A 21,903-nucleotide genomic window follows, 5' to 3' on the forward strand; every position below is an offset into this window, starting at 1 on the left:
CACAGGGCTGCTCTGGAGTCTATGAGTCTACTCTGGCTCAAGGGGCTGTCAATCCAAGAATCGCAGGTTGTTCAATTAAAGTCCTTTACATTAGGTTTTTCTTTTACCACTGTCCTTGCTGGTGCCCACACCCCACCTGGGGAACCACTGCCCTACGGCACCAGGCACACACCTGACCTCTCTGCACCTCCATTCTGGGGCAGAGATGCAATGGGGACCAAGTGGGGCCATGTGCACCCAGTTCTCAGCAGCACGGGGCCGGCACGCAGCAGACTCCCTTTGGGGGTGAGCGAGTATAGCAGAAGGGCTCCAATGCGTGCTCTGCAGGGTCCTCCGCACCCACCCAGCACACATCCGTCCACTGGACACCTGCCCCAGGACTGCCCCGGGACACCAAACCCAAGAACTCACTGCCCTTGCCTCCCAGGGAAGGCCAGCAAGTGAAGGAATGAAGGACAGGACGGAAAGGAACCACGTATGTTTCCGGCAAACGCTGCGGAGGACAGAAACCCAGCATGCTACAGGGGAGCAGGAGGCTGGGGTGTGAATCTGGGTCATTTCTGGGCAGCCTCTGGCCACCCCAGCAGAAGCACAGGAAACACAGACTGTGGTGCTGATCCGAGACGCAGGACATGGAACAGAGCGGTAAGCTTTACACCAGCGAGGGCGGCGAGTGCTGGAAACCCGAAGGCATTCTGGTTGTCACCACACGGGGGACACCAGGAGGAACGTGTCCACAATAACACACAGTGGGCTTTATAAGAAGTTACCCCGAAATCAGGTGTTCAGGATAAGGCTGTGCTGGAAAAGGAGGCTCAGATGGAATCAAGAGTGTCCAGAAATCACCAGCTGCCTCACTTGACACAAGCTGTCTGCTCAACAGACTTTAGAGTTTCCAACCTCATAATTAGTCAAAAGGGATTTTAATGCAACCATTCAGTAATACGAAATCAAGAACTATGATTGCAAAGGAGAAGCAAAAGCGATTTAATGTTCCTTTTAAACAACGAAAAACTAAATACTACTGAATCAGTGGAGAAATGAAAAACAGAGTCTTGCTAATTTTCATTAACGAAGACCGTCTTAAAAGTCTTCAGTTTATGACCAGCCTAGGCAAGATGGCAAGACTCTGCCTCTACAAAAAATTTTTTTTCAAAATTCGTGGGGCACAGTGGTGCGCACCTGTGGTCCCAGCTATTCCAGAGGCTGAGGTGGGAGGATCTGTTAAACCCAGGCACTCAAGGCAGCAGTGAGCGGTGACTGCACTACTGCACTCCCGTCTGGGCAACAGAGTGATACCCCGTCCCTAAACAAAAAACAAACGAACAAAAAAAAACTATTTCGGAAAGAAATCCAGGCTGTAAGGTGGCCATGTGGGGCCTGCCCACTGTTTCTGCAGCTCACTCTGCTGGCCCGGGGTCAGATCCCCAGCTTCTCAGGATCATGTTCTGTTCCCTCTGCTCCCAGTCTCTCCTCCCGTCCCCAGGGAAGGGCTTGGTCTCCACGATGTCAGGAACTAGACTGTGAACCTGCATGTCAATAATGAGAGTGGGGCTTCCAGAGGGCAGCCATGCTTGCTGCCCTGCCCCTCTCAGGCTGCAGCCCAGGGAGATGCCACTGAGACACTGGCCATCGGGCTGGCCACCCCCGGGCTCCCTCCATCCTCATGGCCCTGCTCTGTGCTGGCAATTTCCACCAAAGCCCCCTCCCAATACGCAGCAAGCCTGATCTGCTGTCACTCTCGCTCACACTGCGCCTCTGGGTCTCCCCTGCGTCTCACACACAGTGACTTCTGAGCCGGTTTCAAAGTTTATCCTGAACAGGGCAGAGTCTGACCCCTTCACCATCTCTTTCTGTGTGGGTGCACCCAAGTGTTTCCCTGCTGAAATGCATTCTATTCTATGCTGGGATAAAGATGCAAGTCACTCTCAAACTGCTGAGAAAAAGACCCGTGTGCATGTACTGAGAGAGAAAATGATAAGGCAGATACGGCAAAAATGCTGACACTGGCCAATCTGGGAGAAGGTATGCAGGAATTATTTATACTACTTTGGCAACTTCTAACTTTGAAATTATGTAAAAGTTTAAAAATGTAAACGTCAGAAGCAGCTGGGGCCAGGAGGTGGCAGACACGCCCAAGGGAGCAGCAGTGTACCTGACAGCCGCTTCTCCACGGCAACGCCAGAAGCTGGAGGTTGGCAGCCTCATGTCGAAAGTGGGCTGAAAGAAAGTCAACCAAGAAAACGACACACAGTGAAAAGCTCTGCCAAGAATGAAGGACAACTGAAGGCATTTTCAGACAGAGACTGAGAGGGCACCCCCAGCAGAGTCATCTGAAAGAAAATCCAAGAAAGCTCAAGGCCGCAGCATAAGCGGAGGAAAACTGGTCACAGACGCAAGGACAAAACCAGAAGGACGGAGGAGGAAGGAGAGGGTACAGCCCAAGAGATGGAGCACAAAACCAGCCAACCTAAACAAATACCAACGTACAAGACAGCAGCATGTGGGGGGTCTAAAGTGTACAGAATTTAAAGCACACCAAGTGCTTACAACTCGAGAGGGGAAGTGCACAGAAGCGGTCTAGTATCTTGGGTACTTCGGGGAGGCGGATAAAGCCATTAATCAGCATCAGACCCTGGAAGTTTAGGGCATGCTGTAAGAACACCACGAAAGGAGGGATGGGCACGGTGGCTCACAGTGTGATCCCAGCACTCTGAAGGTGAAGGTGGGTGGATGGCTTGAGGCCAGGGGTCTGAGACCATCCTGAACAACACAGTGAGACCCTGTTTCTACAAAAAATAAAATAAAGGAAAGTACCTAACTTCCAAGGCAATTTGAAAGAAGGATGATTAAAAAATAAAAAGAAGAAATTCAAACAAAGCATGGGAAGATCAAAAGCGCAAGCAAGATGGGAGTTGACCCAGCAGCGAGCACACCAGGTGGAAAGGGTTAGCAGGGACCTGACGCCCGCCTGGCTGGCACGGTGTTCAGTAGACACCTGCCATCACGTGCGGTGCATCTAAGGTTCGGGGTTTTCCCGGGCTTACCCCAAGGTAGACGCCAAGGGCTCTTTCCCATGGCTTGGGGCCATTTGCACGTCCTTCTTCATGAGGCATCTGTTCAAGCCTCTGCCCGTCTTCTACGGGACGAGCTGTTTCTTGTTCTTTGTTGGAGCCCATGGGGAAGTCTGGATCTAAGTTCCGGTAAGTTCTAGGTATGGTAAATTCCCCTGCAAAAGTTGCTTTTTTTTTCTGAGACAGAGTCCTGCTCTGTGGCCCAGGCTGGAGTGCAGTGGTGAGATCATGGCTCGCTGCAGCCCCAACCTCCTACGCTCAAGGGATCCTCCCACCTCAGTCCCCCTGAGCAGTGGATGCCACCACACCCAGCTAATTTATTTTTATTTATTTATGAGGTCTCACTATGTTGCCCAGCCTGGTCCTGAACTCCTGGGCTCAAGCAGTCCTCCAGGCTCGGCCTCCCAAAGTGCAGGGATTACAGGTGTGAGCCACGATCCCTGGCCAGCCTTTTCAGTTTTTGAGGAGTATCTCTGATGCTTAATTTTAATGTAAACCAAATTATCTATCTTTTCCTTTATGAAGAGTACTTTCTAGTCCTGTGTAAAAAACTTTTCTTAACCCATGGGTCAAGAATAGCATCTTCTCTAACAGTGTTGTTCAGGAGTAATATAACATAAGCCATAATCTGGGCCATGGATATAATTTTAAATGTTCTAATGGCCCCACTGAAAAGTAAAAGAAACAGCCAAGATTAATTTTATTTATTTAACCCAATGGATGTAAAATATTTTCGACTTACAATCAATACAGAAAATGCAAAGTGCCGCTGTATTTTTCTCAGTCTAGTGTATTTTACATTCAGCACATCTCCAGCGCTGCCTGGCTACATGGCTGGAGGCCGTGCTGGACAGCAGTTCCAGGACCTTCTACACTTAAGACCTACATTCTACTAGGCTCAACTATTCTTTGTAGGGTGTGAGGTACAGGCCAAGGTTTTTTTAAATATGGATATCTGGTTGGCCACCGTGACCTATGGAAAAGACTGGCTATCTGTGCCATCTCTTTTTTCCTGTCTGGATCACTCTTGCCAGATTTTCCACTGTACTCCTGTTTTCAAAGAATCCAACTCTGGCCTCGATGAGTATCTCTGTGGAAGACTGACTTTCCACTTTGTCAACTTCCGCTCCAGCCTCATTTCCCTCCATCCACCGTCTCTGGGCTCAGCTACTGCTCCCAGAGTGACGGATGCCTGCGGGCTGTGAGCCGCTCCTGGCTGGCGTGCACCCTGCAGGTCTCGGCATGGCATATTTTTGTTATCTTTCAGCTAAAAAGTACGTTCTAATTTCCATTACAAATTCTTCTTTGTCCCACTGGTTACTTGGAAGTGTGCTTCCTAATTTCTAAATACTAGGAGTATCACTTTGCTGATTTCTAGTTTAACTCCGCTTGGGTCAAGAGCATGCTCCGGAGGACTTCAGTTCACCGAGATGAGCGGAGGTTTTGGTCAATGTTCCATCAGTGTGTAAAGAGGCACAGCCTGTCAGGGGTGGGTTCCCTATTCTTCCCGTCAGGTGAAATGCGTGAGTCTGGCTTTGAGATCTTCAAGCTGGCTTGTGAGTACGGCCAAGCTGAGCTGCTGGGACGAAGGCCTACCATCCCAGGCCCCAAGTCCTTCCCCGGTGTTAGCCCAGGGCAGGGGTCGAACTTCACTCTCCAACACCTTCCGGGGCCCCGGGCTGTGGGGCAGTCCTGCATTCTCACCAAGCACTGTCGAGGAGCCGCAGGAAGGGACGAAGAAGAGGACGGACAAGCATCTTCCAGACGGTGACTAGAAAGCTCCACCTGCCCCCACCTGTGCCTGACCTGAGGCTTGGGACACAAGGGAGGCTGGAGTTCAAGTGCCTGAGAGACCACAGCCAGAGAAGCCTGCACGGGGTCAGGAAGACAGACGGGAGTCGGCAGGTCACAGCCCTGTGCCCATAACAGGTGGCAGGAAGGAGGCTCAGAGACCTGACAACAGCCACAAAAAGGACACACGTGCGCACAGGCCAGGTGTCTCGGCAGAAATGCGGACAGTGGAGGGCCAGCGGGGCTGAAGCGCAGGTGGGCCACACAGGGTGAGGCTGGAGAGAGACAGAGGACTTCACCCCACAGGCAATGGGGGTCCACCAAAGTGCCTTGTGTATAGGAGGATGACATGTGGGTCCTCTCGGGTGGCTGTGGTGGAGCAGGAGTCAAAGATAAGGACACACATCCCCTCCACCACCAGGTGCCTATGGCTATGAGAGCCTGGGCCTCAGCCCAGCGAACCGCGGGCTTGCTCAGGGAATCCAGCAAAACCCTCACAGGCTTCTGGATGGAGCACCGCGGCATGGATGGCAAGGTGTGAGGGCGGCAGAGCGTGGCCTTCCCGAGCAGCAGGCTCCTCCACGCACCACCACCGTAAACTCAGGCTCTGTAATGGGACCCGCCCACGCAAAAGGTCCTCATCTGAAAGGGCTCCACCCTCACCCTAGAGCCCTCCACATGTCATTTTAGGGGACATTTTATTTATCTATTTTTATTTTTATCTTTTTTGCGATGGAGTCTCGCTCTTGTCACCCAGGCTGGAGTGCAGTGGCACATCTTGGCTCACTCCAACTTCCGTCTCCTTGGTTCAAGTGATTCTCCTTCCTCAGTCTTCCGAATAGCTAGGATTACAAGCACGCGCCACCATGCCTGGCTAATTTTTTGTAATTTCAGTAGAGACGGGGTTTCATCATGTTGGCCAGGCTGGTCTTAAACTCCTGACCTCAGGTGGATCCACCCACTTCAGCCTCCCAAACTGCAGGGATTACAGGTGTGAGCCACCGGGTACCATTTCATTATTTTGATTAGAAATGAAATGACCTGCCCAGGCACGGTGGCTCACGCCTATAATCCCGGCACTCTGGGGAGGCTGAGGCGGGTGGATCACTTGAGGTGATCCCCAGCCTGCTGGGGAAGGGCAAGGAAGGTGGCCGCAGGCCCCAGCATAGTACAGACTGATGCCCTTCAAGTCCATGCTGCACCGTGGGCCTGGACAGAACAGGCCTCCCGCCCCACCTTCACGGAGGGTACTCGCGGACAGCCACTGCACAGCACAGCGAGTCCCCGGACCCAGGCCTGTCCAGACCCTCGTGGGAGTGGGATACGAGCTCCACAAAGGTTGTGGGGGGCACCCAGGCCCCAAGTCCCCATTCCACCACCAGGGCAGCTCAGGAGCCAGGACACTCTGCTAGTGAACCCTGGGACCTGCTGCACTCCTGGGGACACTGCAGAGCTCAGGAGTCGACAAACCACAAATGCTGCTACTTAGAACCTGTGTGTCCAACAAGGAGAAGGCAGCAAAGGAGGGAAGACAGCTGGGCAAGGAGAGCGCCCCCGATACCACCACGCCTGCCGAGAAGCCGTGTCTGAGGACAGCTGTGGCCATAGGATCCCGCGTCGTCAGCACAGAGCTGCCTTCGGTCTGCCTCGGAGGAGGGGCCCGGAGCAGCATGGGATCACAGAAAACGACGCTTTATTTTCACATGAATTATAAATACCCAGGAACCCTCACACAATTCAGCTTGGCCCAGCACTTCTTCAGCCAAAAAGGTAGGAGGCCTTCCCAGCAGGAACAACAGAATGTTCTTGAAGATAAAGGTTTTAATGACAAAGGGTTTCTAAACCTCCTGACAGCAGCCACCTCCAGAAAACCCCTGGGTCTCCACGCTGACAGTGCAGGAGTGAGCGCCAAAAAGCACTCCCAAGGCAGGGCACAGCGGCTCACACCTGTGATCCCGGCACTGTGGGAGCCTGAGGTGGGCAAACTGCTTGAGGCCAGGAGTTCGAGACCAGCCTGGCCAACACAGTGAAACCCCATCTCTACTAAAAATAGGAAAATTTGGCCGGGCACGGGTGGCTCACGCCTTTAATCCCAGCACTTTGGGAGGCCAAGGCGGGCGGATCACCTGAGGTCAGGAGCTCGAAACCAGCCTGGCCAACATGGCGAAATCCCATCTCCACTAAAAATACAAAAATTAGTTAGGTGTGGCGTGGCATGGCCTGTAATCCCAGCTACTAGGAAGGCTGAGGTAGGAGAATTGCTTGAATTCGGGAGGCAGATACTGCAGTGAGCCGAGATCGTGCCTCTGCACTCCAGCCTGGGTGACAAGAACAAAACTCCATCTCAAAAAAAAAAAAATTACACTGGCCTGGTGGCACGTGTCTATAATCCGAGCTACTTGGGAGGCTGAGGCACGGGAATCGTTTGAACCCGGAAGGCACGCGGAGGTTACAGTGAGATGTGATTATGCCACTGCACTCCAGCCTGGATGACAGAGCAAGACCCTGTCTCAGGAGGAAAAAAAAGCATTCCCAAGACCCCAAGTACGAGAGGAAGCAAATCCCTTCTGTGCATCCCAATGCAGAGCTCATCTCAGGGAGCTCTGTGTCCAGATGTCCAGGAGGCAGCCAGCTGGCCAGGCAGAGGCCACCCTGGGTGGTCAGACCTACCCAGCGCCTGCTCCCTGCCCTCGGCACGCCAGGTACAGCAGGGGTAGGTGTGGGTCTGTGGAGAAGATGAAGCCCGCACCAAAGCAGAAGCATTTGTTACAAATTTAAGAAAGCAAGGAGGACACGGGAAACCATTCAGCAGAAAATGCTGCTGTCACGAAGAGAGAGATGGCCACCTTTGGGAAATGAAGGTGCCCACTCTGCTCTCGAGGAAGCAGCAAGCCTCAACTGCACACCCGCCACACAGTCACCCCCAGCCCCAGGCAGTCTCAGGCCGCACATCCCAGAGGCCCCATGGCATGAAAAGAGTATCTCAGAGGGCATAACACCCGACACCCCACACGGGGAAGTCAAATCACTTCTGGAGCACAGCCGAGCAGACACCAGGCCTGCATCCCCGTCAGCACTAGGGGTGGTGCCTGTGGACCATCTGCGGCTTCACGTTCCACCATCCCCTCCGACAGCTAAGAACAGGCTGAGGGCAGGCGATGGGAGTAGGAATCGGGTGGCAACAGTGGATGGCAGCGGCCAGGGAGTGGAAACTATAGGCCACAGAGTCAACCACGGTTCCCTTGCTCAGAGCCCATAACTACTGCCGTCCACTGAGCTTCCAAGAGGGCCTCAGTCTTCACCTGGGGCTTCCCGAATTCACCTGGTTGTCTAGGAGGACTAGTGTTTCTTGAGAGATGGTGAGAAACGTGGCCCTAAGCCCTCTGCGTGGCCCTGTGCCCACTGCCCTCTCCATGCTCTGTGGCGCCTCAGTGACCAAACATGGTCCCAACCTGCACCAGGCCACACCGAGGCCCCGAACAGGTCAGTGGTGTCGGGTGCCAGTGTGGCCTGGATTTCTTCCTGATGGAGGAACTAACCAGTGTACAGCTCCAGCCACTTGGAAAGGGGGCAGGTGGGAGGTTGTAAAAGAAAGTAAGGGATAGGCCAGGCAGAGTGGCTCACACCTATAATCCCAGCACTTTGGGAGGTCAAGGCAGGTAGATCACAAGGTCAGGAGTTCAAGACCAGACTGCGGGGCGCGGTGGCTCAAGCCTGTAATCCCAGCACTTTGGGAGGCTGAGACGAGTGGATCACGAGGTCAGGAGATCGAGACCATCCTGGCTAACACCGTGAAACCCCGTCTCTACTAAAAATACAAAAAAAAAGCAGCCGGGCGAGGTGGCGGGCGCCTGTAGTCCCAGCTACTCGGGAGGCTGAGGCAGGAGAATGGCATAAACCTGGGAGACAGAGCTTGCAGTGAGCTGAGATCCGGCCACTGTACTCCAGCCTGGGTGACAGAGCGAGACTCCGTCTCACAAAAAAAAAAAAAAAAAAAAAAAAAAAAGACCAGACTGACCAACATGGTGAAATCCCATCTCTACTAAAAATACAAAAAAAAAAAAAAAAAAAAAGCCGGTTGTGGTGGCAGGTGCCTGTATTCCCAGCTACTGGGGAGGCTGAGGCAGGAGAAATGCTTGAACCCGGGAGGCAGAGGTTGCAGTGAGCTGAGATCAATCATGCCACTGCACTCCAGCCTGGGCGACACAGTGAGACTCCGTCTCAAAAAAAAAAAAAAAAAAAAAGGGCTGGTGAAAAGAAGAGCACCCCTCAGGCACCAGCCAAGGGCAGGAGCAGGCCCAGGGCCAACAGGTGCCCAAGGTTTCCTGGCACTTGCCCTCCCAGGCTGCTCCCTGGGCCCCAGCTCTCCCTGGGCCCCAGGTCTCCCTGGCCCTCTGGTCTGACGCCCAGCGTACCTGTCCTCTGCCCTTCTGCAGCCCAGGGCAGTTGCGGAGACACTGCCGCAGGCTCCAGCACTTCCCATCATTTCCGCCTGGGCTTTTACCCGTCTCTTCAAGAACAAGCTCTAAAATCTTAACACTCAAGATTAATACCCTTAAAGAGAACCCATGCCAGTCAGTCATAAGAAAACTGGACCAGTTCAAGACAAAGCAGGCAAAGACCAAGCAGATGATGGCATGGCCCACCGTGCACAGAAGCGCCAGCCACACCAGCCCTCCCACAGGAAACACAGGCTAAACCCTGGCACCACTCTCCGCCTGTCAACGTGGCAAAGATCTTCTTCAGAAAAGACCAACACGAGTGGTGGGCACCGACCTGTGGAAACACCAGCACTGACCCCACGATCTCTTTGCAGGGGCTCAGGAAGCGTCACACAGCCTGGGAACATCCCCATTCCCACCGGCAGGGGAGCAGCGGACAACTGGCCCTGGGGAGCAAGGGTCCCACGATGGAGTGAGGCCGGTTTTAATGTCGAGTGCAGACTGTCTCTGGGAGGTAGGAGGTTTTGCTTTTGATTTTTTTTTTTCCCTGTATTTTGTGTCTCTACAATGGACACATAACACCAAGTCCCAGGGGAGCAGGGACGTGTCCTTCTTCCAAAGGTCCCCCCTGCACAAGGCACACAGGACACCAGCAGGGTTCAATGGGTCCTGGGCAGATGAGTGGCTGCTGAGCACAACCTGAGGCCAGGCCCTGCGGAGCCAGAGGCAGGCACGGGTCAGTCCCACTCTCAGCACCACTCCTGGACTCCATCAGCCGGCGCTGCCCGCTGTTATAAAAGCACCAACCCAGAGGGAGCTGCAGTGACAGGGAAGGGTCCTCTCTGCCCCACCCTGTGGGGCCGGAAACTGGACTCAGTAAACCTCACCTCCCATGCGCCTTCCCTCTCTGTTGGGAGCCACTGGGCCCATGCTGAGCTCCCGTTCGCTGAGTCGGAGAATGGCACTTGGGAAGCCCTACAGGGTCTGTCTTGCTGAGCAGCCAAGGAACCCGCCCAGGGCTGACGAGACCAGTCAGTGCAGAGACACGTCCGGTGAAAGGGCGTGCAGTGCCTCCGCAGAGAAGCCGCACCAAACACGAGAAACGACAAAAGCCCACAAACAGCGGCTTCTTCAAACACTGTGGACACAACCGCACAGGAGCAGCTTATCTGCTCACAGCCTGTTTTACACGATCTCTGCCTTTCTTGTTTGCTAGGACCAGGCTGCTGCTAGGTAAGTCCCAGGCAGTGGCTCGGTGGGTTCTGGCGTGTGCTCCCCATACCTCCCAGCACAGTCCAGGCCGGCACTGAGCACAGACAACCCCACAGACCGGCAACTAGGGCTCAGGAGCTCCTCCTAAACGAGGGGCTGCCTGAGCCGTCTCTCCCTAGAGGCATCTCCCGGGCCACACTGAAGCCCTGTCACAGTGATACTGGACTGCACCAAGCTGAAAGCTTGGGTGAAGCCATAGAACATGCCGGGCCATGGCCTGCACAGGCCGACACTCACCTGAGTGGGCGCCACAAAAGCTCAGCAATGGAAGCGCAGGCCATCCAGTGTTGGCTCTGCCTCAGCGGCCCTCGGTGGCACCTGGAGACGGCACCCGCCCCACCTGCACAACCCCATGGCCCACAGTGGCGCCGGGCCGTATGCCCTGGTAGGAAAACTAAACGGCAGGAAGAGGAAGGTAGCACGGGACGAGGGCCGAGCCCTGCCCAGAAGTTAGGGGGAGAGAGAAAAAGCCTGCGTCTCTGGGGTGGCCAGCCAGGGCCTCCTGAAGGAGGCAGGAGGACCAGGGCCTCCTGGAGCCCTCCTCCGTCTAGAGGCGGTTTGTCCACTCCTACCCACTCCCACCCCCAGATCCAGGTGGCTCTGTGACTCCCTGACCAACAGAAAGTGGCTGAGAGGATGTATTGTCTTCCAGCCATTTCCACGATGGCTCTCCTGGGATGAAGGCCTTCCTGGCAGAGGCAAAGGGAGGCCACAGTGGGGAGCCCTAGAGCCCAAAGTGTGGCCTGGGACCATGAGGTTAGCACTGTCTTTACAATAACACAAAGGTGCCACGTGCCAAAGCCTTGTGGAAGCCACCTGGCCTGTAAAATTACAGCAGGATAAACACAGAACCTGACAGAATCCAGCTCTTGAGATCCGCAAAAAGTCAAGTCACTCTGTCTGACGCTAGAAGATAACAGGTTTTTAAAAAAAATTTTTAAATGATACTTATGTTAAGATATGCTAGGTTTTTAATTCTTTCTCAATGAATTAAAGTTGTTTTACATTCTCAATTTTAATTTCTAAAAAGATGAACATTAATAGCTCAACTCATGTAAACTCAGTGAGGACTTTGTTTCAGAGGCAGGGTCTCACTCTATCACTGAGACTGGAGTGCAGTGGTATAGAGCTCACTGCAGCCTCAACCTCTTGGGTTCAAGCAATCCTCCCGCCTCAGCCTCCCAAACGACTGGGATTAGAGGCACACACCGCCACATCTGGCTAATTTTTACTTTTTTGTACAGATGGGGTCTCCCTATGTTGCTCAGGCTGGGCTTGAACTCCTAGTCTCAAGTGATCCTCCCACCTTGGCCTCCCAAAGTGCTGGGATTACAGGCACAAGCCACCATGCCCAGCCTCAACAAGGACTTTAAGGGGTCTGGACAGCAAGAAGTCAAAAAAACTCTGCTCTAGGGTGAGGACATAAAACTCTGCCTGGAGAGATCCATGGGGGGACTGTGGCGCCCCAGCAGACAGCCACGGCAGCAAGGCCCCTAAGGGCTGCCAGCCAGTCACCACTGGTGGCAGTGCAGGAATAACCTGTGGGGCCAAAGCCCCACCCACCAGCTCACAGATGCGGGAAAGGTGATGAGTCCTCATTCTAGGCCCAGAAGTTCCAGGGTTGATTACTCAGAAAGAGGTAAGCAAGACCCACCCACAGCCAAGCCAGGGGCTGCTGAGCCACGCCCAAGATCAGAGACTTGTGCATTTGGTGCAGCGCCTGACACCTGACCCTGGTGGCTGACCATGCGGCCTGCCTGCCAGTCGTGGGCGTAGGATGCACACCACACCCTGGCCGCACTGCCCGTGCCAGGGGCAGAAGCGGGGACCATGAAGTCGTGTGTTCTGCTGAGAGCATCAACCAGAGCAGAGCCGCTCAGGAGGGCACACGGTGCTGCAGGCCTAGCATGTCACACGCAGAGCCGAGGCCGCCCGCTGGGAAGCCCACCGCCGGCAGGGAGCGCAGCCTACGCACCGAATGATGCCTCACAGTAATACTCCCCACAGAACCCTGCAAGGGTTCATTTTATTCTATATTGTTATCTTTAACATTAAAAACTTGGCTACCAGTGACACTGATTATTTCTTTTAACCCACAATATCCACAAGATGGCTGCCAAATTGAGAGCAATGTGACCTGCCACCGAAGCCTCCTGAGCGCACTCTGAGGTCTCCTCACTGTTCCTCCCGTCCTCAGACGGTCCCCCGTGCCCAAATGAGCTCAAGGGCTTTGCTGGCACAGCTCTTCAGCTCGGAGGCGATGCAGGTGATACACAGCCAGGCTCACTGGTTCTGCTCACAGAGGCTTCCCTCCCTGCCCCTTCATCTATTCAACTGATACAGGAGCTGAGTCACATGCACTCCTGCTGGCTAAATTTGACACAGCCCATTCATCAAAATATCATTAAAGACGACAATCGACTGAAAAATATTAAATAAATAAAAACCCACACGTCCGTGGAACCATGAGCGGGAGGAGGCAAAGGCAGCCCTTCTGAGACAAGGCACCAGGGAGCCAGGGCTCCCTCCACAGGCCTGCATGGCGAGTACCCTCCCTCACCTCCTCAGCTCAATAGCACCTTCTCAGAGGCCTTCTAGAGCCCCTATTCAAACAGCTCTCCTGCACACCCCATCCCACACCTCCTTACCTCCGTCCCCCTCGGCTCTCCCGCACACCCCCTCCAGGCACCGCATCCCACACCTCCTTACTTCTATCCCCCTCGGCTCTCCTGTGCACCCCCTCCAGGCACCCCATCCCACACCTCCTTACTCCCGTCCCCCTCGGCAGTGGGGAAGCTGCCCAGGGGTGGCCCGTTGCCTCTGTTTATGCGTGTCCCGAGCACTCAGAGCAGGCGGCACGCATGCAGGTCTCCAACAGGAACCTGACTCAACCCAGATTCTCAGGCCCACACTCTTGTGTTTCATGACACCGCTGCTATGACAAATGGTCCTGTCACATGTGGCACAAAGAACAGGGCATGCAGCAGAAGGGCAGACATGCTGGGAGGAGGAACCCAAAGCAGCCTCCCATGTAGAGGGCCGGCCGCAGACTATGGGGAGAGGCTAGGGCTGTGCATGACAAACTCAACACAGACGAGCCATGCTCACACCAGCAGCTTTCAACCCACGCCCAAGCTAATTTTATGCTCCCTGGGCTCACGCCCAGGCCTGGCCCCAGGCTCAGGCATCCGGCTCCTCAGGGCCACCTGGCACCATCAGGCCTTTCCATGGGCTGAGGACAAATCCCAGCAAAGCAGAAGTTAGGAGCTTCCACAGACGGTGCAGGCCAAACCCCGAGACAACAGCCCCACGTGGGCTCCTGAGACTATGCTGCTGTGGGGATAGGGTCTGCCAACCCACAGCCTGCACAGCCACCATGTCTGGAGGGGAAGAGGCGCTGCTGAAAGGGTGCTTGGAAGAAGTCTCCCAACCCTGCAAAGGTCATAGGCAAAAGGGAAACAGCATGTGCCTCTGTGCTTTCCAATCCTCCAGCTCGCCTGCTTTCTGCAGGGAAAAGCTGAATACCTTCGTAGGAGCTCTTTGCCTCCCTGCCCGCCACAGCAAAATGCTCGATGACACAGACCAAAATCACCACCAGACAGGGCAAAAAACAGGAGCTGTGGCACTTAGCTCCCTCACGTTAGCCCCGGGACATCCACAAACAACTGCAGGGATGAATAAACAGACATTCCAGCCCAGGGAGCTTCAGAGAAAGGAGCCAGGGACAGCAGTGCGAGTGTGGCCACAGTCCACGGGCCAAGCAATGCCACAGATCACACGTGGCCTGGAACCCCTGCCCATCATCTCCTTCTTTTCCCTTTAAGCTTCCACATTTTATGTTTGTACCAATTGTTTCTACTTCCGCTGAACACCAACGGGTGTGCCCCAGCCAGGAGAAATCCTGTGCAGAGAAAAAACAAACACGGTGAAGGCAAAGAATGGGAGGCCCTTCTGGCCAAGGCAGACGGGAACAGCACACGCCCTTCCCTTCCAGACAGGTCTAGCACTGGCAGGAGGCTGCACACACACAAATCACCACGGAGAAACAAAGGCCACGGCCGTGCGGCTCCCAACTAGCACTCAGTGGCCCTAACAAAAGTTGCAGTGGGCCCTGATGTTTCTAACCCACACCACTGTGTGGACAAAGGAAACTCTGGGGTGACAGTGGCACGGCATGGGGCTCCTCCCTCACAGTGGCCTCAACGCCCCTCTTACCATACTGGATGACCACAGCAGAGACCACAGCTGCCTCCGGAGGGGGGTCTGCTGGTGCACCACACCCCTGTTTGATCTGACAGCAGCACTTGGCAGGCAGATCCCTAGCGTGGCTGGCTTTCCCAGGGCTGGGGGAGGCCTTCACGAGTCAGGACACAAGGGTGGCACCTGGTGGTGGCAACACTAAAGCAAAGACCGGAGGTGGGGGCTGCACTGTCTCAGATACACTCACGATGAGAAATGCAGTCCTGCTGTTTACCAGCCCCCGAACCACGGACGCCGCCTGCAGCTCCCCTGGGGGGCTCACCCCCAGCTTCAAGGACACGTGTGCAAGGGTTCCTAGGGGGTTTATGGGGAGGCTCCTTCTAAAAAGGGCTCCATGTATCCACGACCATTGCTTTTTTTTTTTTTTTAACTCTGTCACCCAGGCTGGAGTGCAGTGGCGCGATCTCCGCTCACTGCAATCTCCACGTCCCAGGTTCAAGTGATTTTCCTGCCTCAGCCTTCCGAGCAGCTGGGATTACAGGCACGTGCCACCACGCCCAGCCAATTTTTTGTATTTTTAGTAGAGACGGCGTTTCGCTGTGTTAGCCAGGATGGTCTCAATCTCCTGACCTCGTGATCTGCCCGCCCCGGCCTCCTAAAGCGCTGGGACTACAGGCGTGAGCCACCGTGCCTGGCTGACCACTGCTCTTTTTAAGGGGAATTTGGAAATAGGAGGGGGTGATGGAGAACTTTTTTTTTTTTTGAAAAAGAGGACTCTGAATGCACCACCACCCTAGGTAAACACTTCTGAAACCCAGGCCTAAGAGCTCCCTGGTGGAGCCCTGATGGAAAGAGGCTATTCCTGAAACCAGACCTTCCAGGGCTGCCTGCTGGAGATACAGAGGCCCTGGGCCACGGCTTCTCTGCTCATGCCTCTGCATGTGCTGCTGCCTCTTCCTGGGCCACTTCCTTCCTCCTTTCCTCTTGGAAAAGCCCTTCATACCTGCTCTAACTGAGCCCCCTGCTTTCGGCTGCACTCACCCACTCAATTCTCCTGCTGCCTGTGGCCCTTCTCTACCAGCCTGAGAGCTCTAGGAAAGCGGGAATGGCTGTGTCTCCATCTCTGGACCTTCAACCCATCACAGAGCCTGGTACACCGCAGCCCACGAACTCAGGAACCTGGGGCCCCCGGCTGAGGAAGAGGCCCAGCTCACTGTCCTAAAAGTCACGGTCACAAACCGTGGATCAGTGGTGGAAGGAGAGTGGCAGGTGCACATCTCCACAGGATGGAATCGCACTTGGTGATGAAGAGCACGGAGCTGCAGACACATGCAACGCCATGGATGGACGTTCGCAACACTGCACCGCGTGGGCCAGGCACACAGCCCATGTACTGGGATTCCATTCACATGAGTCAGTTCATCCACACAGATGGCGGGAGACTGGTGGCTGCCTCGGGGCTGAAGGTGGGGATGGGGAGCAGTGCCAGTGGACATGAGGCTTCTCTGGGGCACGACGGCAAAGTTCTCAAATTAAACTGTGGTGATGGTTACTTGGCCCTGTAATTTTACTAAAAATTATTTAATTGCAAACTTAAGTTAACTTTATGGTATGTAAATTATACCTCAATGAGGCTGCTAAAAGAACTCTAGAGATTCAAGCAAGTTCGGCCTGGGTGTCCTCATAATCAGAATCAATTGTCAACCCACCAGTAACATCCTCCCATGCGGCAAAGAAAAGAAAGAAGAAAAACAAAGTTGTCAATACTCCATTCACATTCCTGCAGAGACACACACTCACGAGATTTTATCTGTCAGAGAGGAGGACACCTGAAGGCAGCTGGGAGAGCCAAGTTAGTAAGCACAAGCTAGCGGCCCCAAAGAGGCCCTCCCCACTCACCTGCAGCCTGTCTTCAATCAGAGCTGAGTTAGTAAGCACAGGCCAGCGGCCTCGGAGAGGCCCTCTCCACTCACCTGCAGTCTGTATACAATCACCAGCACTGTGGTGCCACAGCCCCAGCCCGCTAACCCACAGCTCACCTGTGCTTGGAGGGTAACCAGGACACTGGTGTCAAGGCATCATGCAGCCTCAGAAGGAGCAAGGAGAGCCCCAAGGAAGCGTGCCGGAGATGTGTGCCCCCTGCCCTGGCTGTGGCCAGCTGGTGAAGCTGCCTGCAGGAGAGGGGCCTTTCCCCGCAGACTCCACCACACCGGGCCCTGTGCAGGGCCCGCGGGAAGGCAGTTACGTCCCCATCAGTCGGGAGGGGAGGAAGTGTGCTTCCTCTCGTGTATTCCCGGATGCACAGCTGCTCCTGGGCTGTGCGTTCTGTTGGGTAACACTGACTGCGCACACACCTTTTCACAAATGCCTGTTGTCAGTTAAGACAAAAGTTTCTCCTACACTCCAAACACTGTGTGGTAGAGTTCCTCCCTCCCCTAGCCTCCACGGAAACCACCGCAGCTCAAGCTTCTCCTCTCCACCTGCCTACAACTCAGCGGCGAGGGATGACGTCCTGTCACTGGCTGCCCAGAATGGAACAGAGCTTGTCTACAAAAAGTGGAAACTTTTTTCAAGTTACGAATTACTCTTCATAAAAGGAAGAAAGAGAGACGAAAAAAAAGTTTACCTTTACAGCTACTTCACCAGCAAACTCAAAGCAATGCCAAGCAAAGGAAACCTACGAGAAACAGATGGTGGAGAGCCATGCCTGCAAACCTCCAGAAAAGCCCCAGCCACGCTCATCACCACCAGTCCTGACGTGTTGGGCTGTTCCGGTTTCCCGAGCAGGTTTCCCTGCAGGCCCCCCCTCCTCAGGAGCGCTGATGATAAGGCTTCGAGAATGCTCAGCGGGCCAGGCTCTTAGCTCTTCTCCCAGCGACAAGGAAGACGTGGCTTTTCACTTGCACATCTACAGAACACTCTTCCGGTTCTAACGATGATCAGAAGAGAACGCAGCAGGCAAAGGCACTGTTTGCTGCTACCGTCGAGTCCACACTGTCATCTGAGATGAACTAATTCAAAGAAATCCTTTCTTTTAAAAAAAAACTTTTAAGACATTAGAGACCTGTATTCCAAACTAACTACTTGACTGACAATGAATGCTTTGAATTAATTAAAAATATCAAGAAATAGTCAAAAATAACACATTTCCCTAATCCCAGACTGACACCTAGTTGAAGGATTAATGGCCAACGAAAGCCCTGGCAATGACCACACAAAAGCTGCTCAGACAGAAGCAAGCTCCTTCACTCACTGCTGAGCCCTCTCCAGTGGGAGAGCCCGATTCAGCGAGCGAATGAGAGACCTGTGGGTCTCTGCAGCTCGCTCACTCTTCAGCTTTTACAATTTATTTTTATAGTAGATGCTCAATAAACACGTGAAATGAGCAGAGAGATAGAGTAGCCCCTGGGCCCTCTCTGCTCTGCATCCTTAGATAGCAGCTTAAAAACAGGCTCTGGAAGAAAAGCAGTACTTGACCACTAAACTGTACCACCTAAAACAGGAAGCACAGCCAGGCGCGGTGGCTCACGCCCGTCCTAGCACTTTGGGAGGCCAAGGCAGGCGGATCACCTGAGGTCAGGAGTTCAAGACCAGCCTGGCCAACATGGTGAAACCCCATCTCTGCTAAAATACAAAAAAATTAGCCGGGCGTGGTGGCAGGTGCCTGTAATCCTAGCAACTCGGGAGACTGAGACGGGAGCATCGCTTGAACTCAGGAAACGGTGGTTGCAGTGAGCCAGCCGAGATTGTGCCACTGCACTCCAGCCTGGGGAGCTGAGCGAGAGTCCGTCTCAGAAAAAAAAAAAAAAAAAAAAAGCAGCACGTATTTAAGGAATTGTTAAAGAATTCATGATTCACAACGTCCAACAGATTTAAAACCACGTATGCAAAGATAACTGCACTCCACCCTAATCCCACTTTTAAATCTCACTGCACTCTTGGAACTGCCCACTTTTACAGCCAGGCAGCAGCAGACACCCCTTCCCTGGCCAGGGCCCTCTAAGGCAGCAGCTCCAAGGTCCTCGCCGGCCTTCCCCTGGCACCCAGACCCAGCCTGGGCCCATGAGATGAGTGCACCACCGTCCTTCCCTGGAGGACTACTTGGTTACCAAAGTCTTAACAAGGGTCACAAGAATCTATCTGTCCCCCAGGCTGGGCGTGGTGGCTCATGCCTGTAATCCCCACACTTTAAGAGGCCAGGGCAGGTGGATCGCTTGAGGTCAGGAGTTTGAGACCAGCCTGGCCAACACAGCGAAACCCCGTCTCTCCTAAAAACACAAAAATCAGTTGGGCTGGTGGTGCACGCCTGTAATACCAGCTACTTGGGAGGCTGAGGCAGGAGAATCACTTGAACCCAGGAGGCGGAGGTTGTGGTGAGCCGAGAACGTGCCACTGCACTCTGGCCTGGGTGACAGAGTGAGCCTCCATCTCAAAAAAAAAAAAAAAAAAAAAAAAAAGAATCAGTCCCCTGAAAGCCTAGTAGTGGTTAATTTCCGAATATTCACAATGATGACAGCAAAATCCACAAAGCAAAGACCTCAGTGAGTTTAAAAAGACCAACTGCTGGTCAGCTTCCAGGTACAAAGTACCTGCTACTTATGAATGTACACAGGCAATAATCACACATTCACACAACGCAGTCAGCTGCCTCCTCGGGAACCCGGCTGACTGGGCTGGTTCCGCTGACACGAATCCCTGTAGGTTCAACTCGCCCGCTCAAGAGTCTACTCCCCACTCGGAGGCCTGGGTGCTTCCAACGCAGTCCCTCCCAGTAAATGCAAAAAGAAAGCAAGCGCCTATGATTCGGAATCAAGCACACACAGCTGTGTGGCCTCGATTCTCAGTGTCCGTGGGTTTCAGAGGCCTTGCACGAAACACCTCTCCACACTAACAGTAGCCAACATTTACCACATGCCAAGCGCTGTGCTAAGCCTTTACCTGGGTCTCTCCCTCCACAACCAAGCACTGCAAGTCGTACGGTGTCCGCCTTACGGGTGATTTTTTAAAGGCAGGTGATTTAAAGAAAGAGGTGAAGTGACCACTTACACAGCTAATAAGCAGCAGGGCTGGAACAGCAGTGCTGCCTCTTCAAGAAGTCATGAGCCGGCGAGGCCCAGGGGCTCACACCTGTAATCCCAGCACTTTGGGAGGCTGAGGCGGGCGGATCACGAGGTCAGGAGTTCAAGACCAACATGGCCAAGATGGTGAAACCCCGTCCCTACTAAAAATACAAAAATGAGGCAGGCATGGTGGCGGGAGCCTGTAACCCAGCTACTCGGGAGGCTGAGGCAGGGAACTGCTGGAACCCAGGAGGCGGAGATCGCGCCACTGCACTCCAGCCTGGGCGACAGAGTGAGACTCTGCCTTAAAAAAAAAAAAAAAAGCCATGAGCCCTCCCACCCCATGGCTGGTGCCCCGAGCCACCAGCACAGCTGCCCTGACCCCAGCACTCTGGCTCCAGGCTGATCCCCGCTGCACCGGGCACTTCTGCGGTCTCTTGATTCATCCCATGCTGCTTGTCTTCCCTGGTCTCCCTGTCACTAGAGTCCACGCAATGAGATGCCAAGAACGGTTCTAATTCCTCTCCTTGGTTATCCTGACAACACCCCGCACCGACCCCGCGCCCCCACGCCACCCTTCGACTCCCAAGGGCCTGAGAGACACTGAAGCTAAACGCCCATCAAGCCTTTCACCTCACTTTCCGAACTTCGGGGTCTACACAAGCCCTTCCACCGGCCAAAACCACGAGCAACGGCTCCCCACTCCCACCCCAGGCCCCTGGAACGAGGACGCGGACTCCGGGCAGGCACCAGAGGGGAAACTACAGGGACAGGCAGAGATGCGCAAGGACCACGCCATCGGGTGAAAATGCCTGTCCTTATTGTCCTTACAAAGCAAAAAAGTTTTTAAAAAAAAAAAAACACTTTACCCAGAATAACTGCTGCGGGCAACGCGGCGACGCTTTAGCTGCTGCACCGCTCCTCCGGTTTCCAGCAAGCTAAACACAGAAGCGGATGGGAGGGGAAGGCGGCTGCGGCTCCCCAGCTAGGAGCGAGCAGTTTCTCCGGCTTCCTTCCTACTCCACCCTCCTGCCCCGGCCGCCCGTGGACCGCAGCAACATCTGCGCCTCGCCCGGACCCTCCGCGGGTCCGCAGCCCGCAACAGCGGCCACGGCCCCGCGGGGACCTCAGGAAACTGGGGGTCTTTCACTTCTTTTTCCTTTTTCCTAAGGAACTTGTGTCTACCGGTGTTCAAGTTACTTGGTCCAGAAGCGAGCCCCGCGCAAGGAGCGGAGCGGGCAGCCCAACCAGCGAGGCCCCGGCCCACCGACAGCCGGGCGCGCGGGGCGGCCGGGCCAGGCCTCTGCCAGGACCAGAACCGGGCTGTCCCCGAGACGCCCGCCCCGGCCCGGCCCGCCCAGGACAGGCGCGTCCGCTCCGCCCGCTCCGCCCGGGCCCGATGCCCTTGAGCGGCGGTGCCCGCACCGAGCCCCGCAACCCACCTGCGCCCCGGCCGCCCCGCCCGGCGCCCGCCCGAGCCCGGCCCGGCCGCAGACTCACCCCATGAGCCAGTCCATGGCTGCGCGGGGCCGCCGCGCCCGCCGCCCGACGCGATCGGCCTCAGCCCCGGCGTCCGGAAGTAAACACTCGCCCGCCCGCTCGCTCCCACACGCGCCGCCCGCCGCCGCCGGAAGTGACGCGCCCGCGCGCCGCCTGCTGGGAGGCGTAGTCCCGGCCTCCCACCCTGCGCTTCCTGCCCCGCGTGTGTGCCTGGGTCCATGGGCAGTCCCCGCGCACCTGGACTGTCTCCCCACGCCCCGGCTGTGCTCTCCCCTTGGGCTCTCTCCGCGCTGTCCTCCACGCCCTGGACGGTTACCTCCCGCCTTTGGCGCTCCCCTTGCTGCAGGACTGTCCCTCGCACCCTGGCTGTCCCCTTGCTCCCCGGCCGTCCCCCTGCGCCTCCGGCTGTCCTCTCCCTCCTTTGGCCGGCTCCTCGCTCCCTGCGCTGTCCCCGCTCGGTGGGCTGTGTGTCACCTCGCTCTTGGCTGTCCCTCCCCCATCCCTGACTCTCCCCTCGAGCCCCTGGGTGTCCCCATGTCCCCTGGGCATCTGACCTCCTGGCCA

At 55.1% G+C, this 21,903-nt stretch overlaps 1 protein-coding gene across 3 annotated transcripts in view; it reads right to left on the reverse strand.

Annotated features, from left to right (window-relative positions):
* MOB2 (MOB kinase activator 2) overlaps positions 1 to 21,903 on the reverse strand; it is a 155,954-nt gene that overhangs the window by 50,409 nt on the left and 83,642 nt on the right. The window contains exon 2 of one of the 3 annotated variants that reach the window (XM_050757961.1): positions 21,340 to 21,395. In XM_050757961.1, the coding sequence (XP_050613918.1) occupies positions 21,340 to 21,356 (17 nt within the window). In that variant the 5' untranslated portion in view covers positions 21,357 to 21,395. Of the gene's footprint in view, positions 1 to 21,339; positions 21,463 to 21,903 lie in introns of those variants that run through there. The other 2 variants (XM_050757960.1, XM_050757959.1) reach the window with 2 other exon arrangements.

Source organism: Macaca thibetana, chromosome 14 (assembly GCF_024542745.1).
Source record: "Macaca thibetana thibetana isolate TM-01 chromosome 14, ASM2454274v1, whole genome shotgun sequence".
NCBI lineage: Eukaryota > Metazoa > Chordata > Mammalia > Primates > Cercopithecidae > Macaca > Macaca thibetana.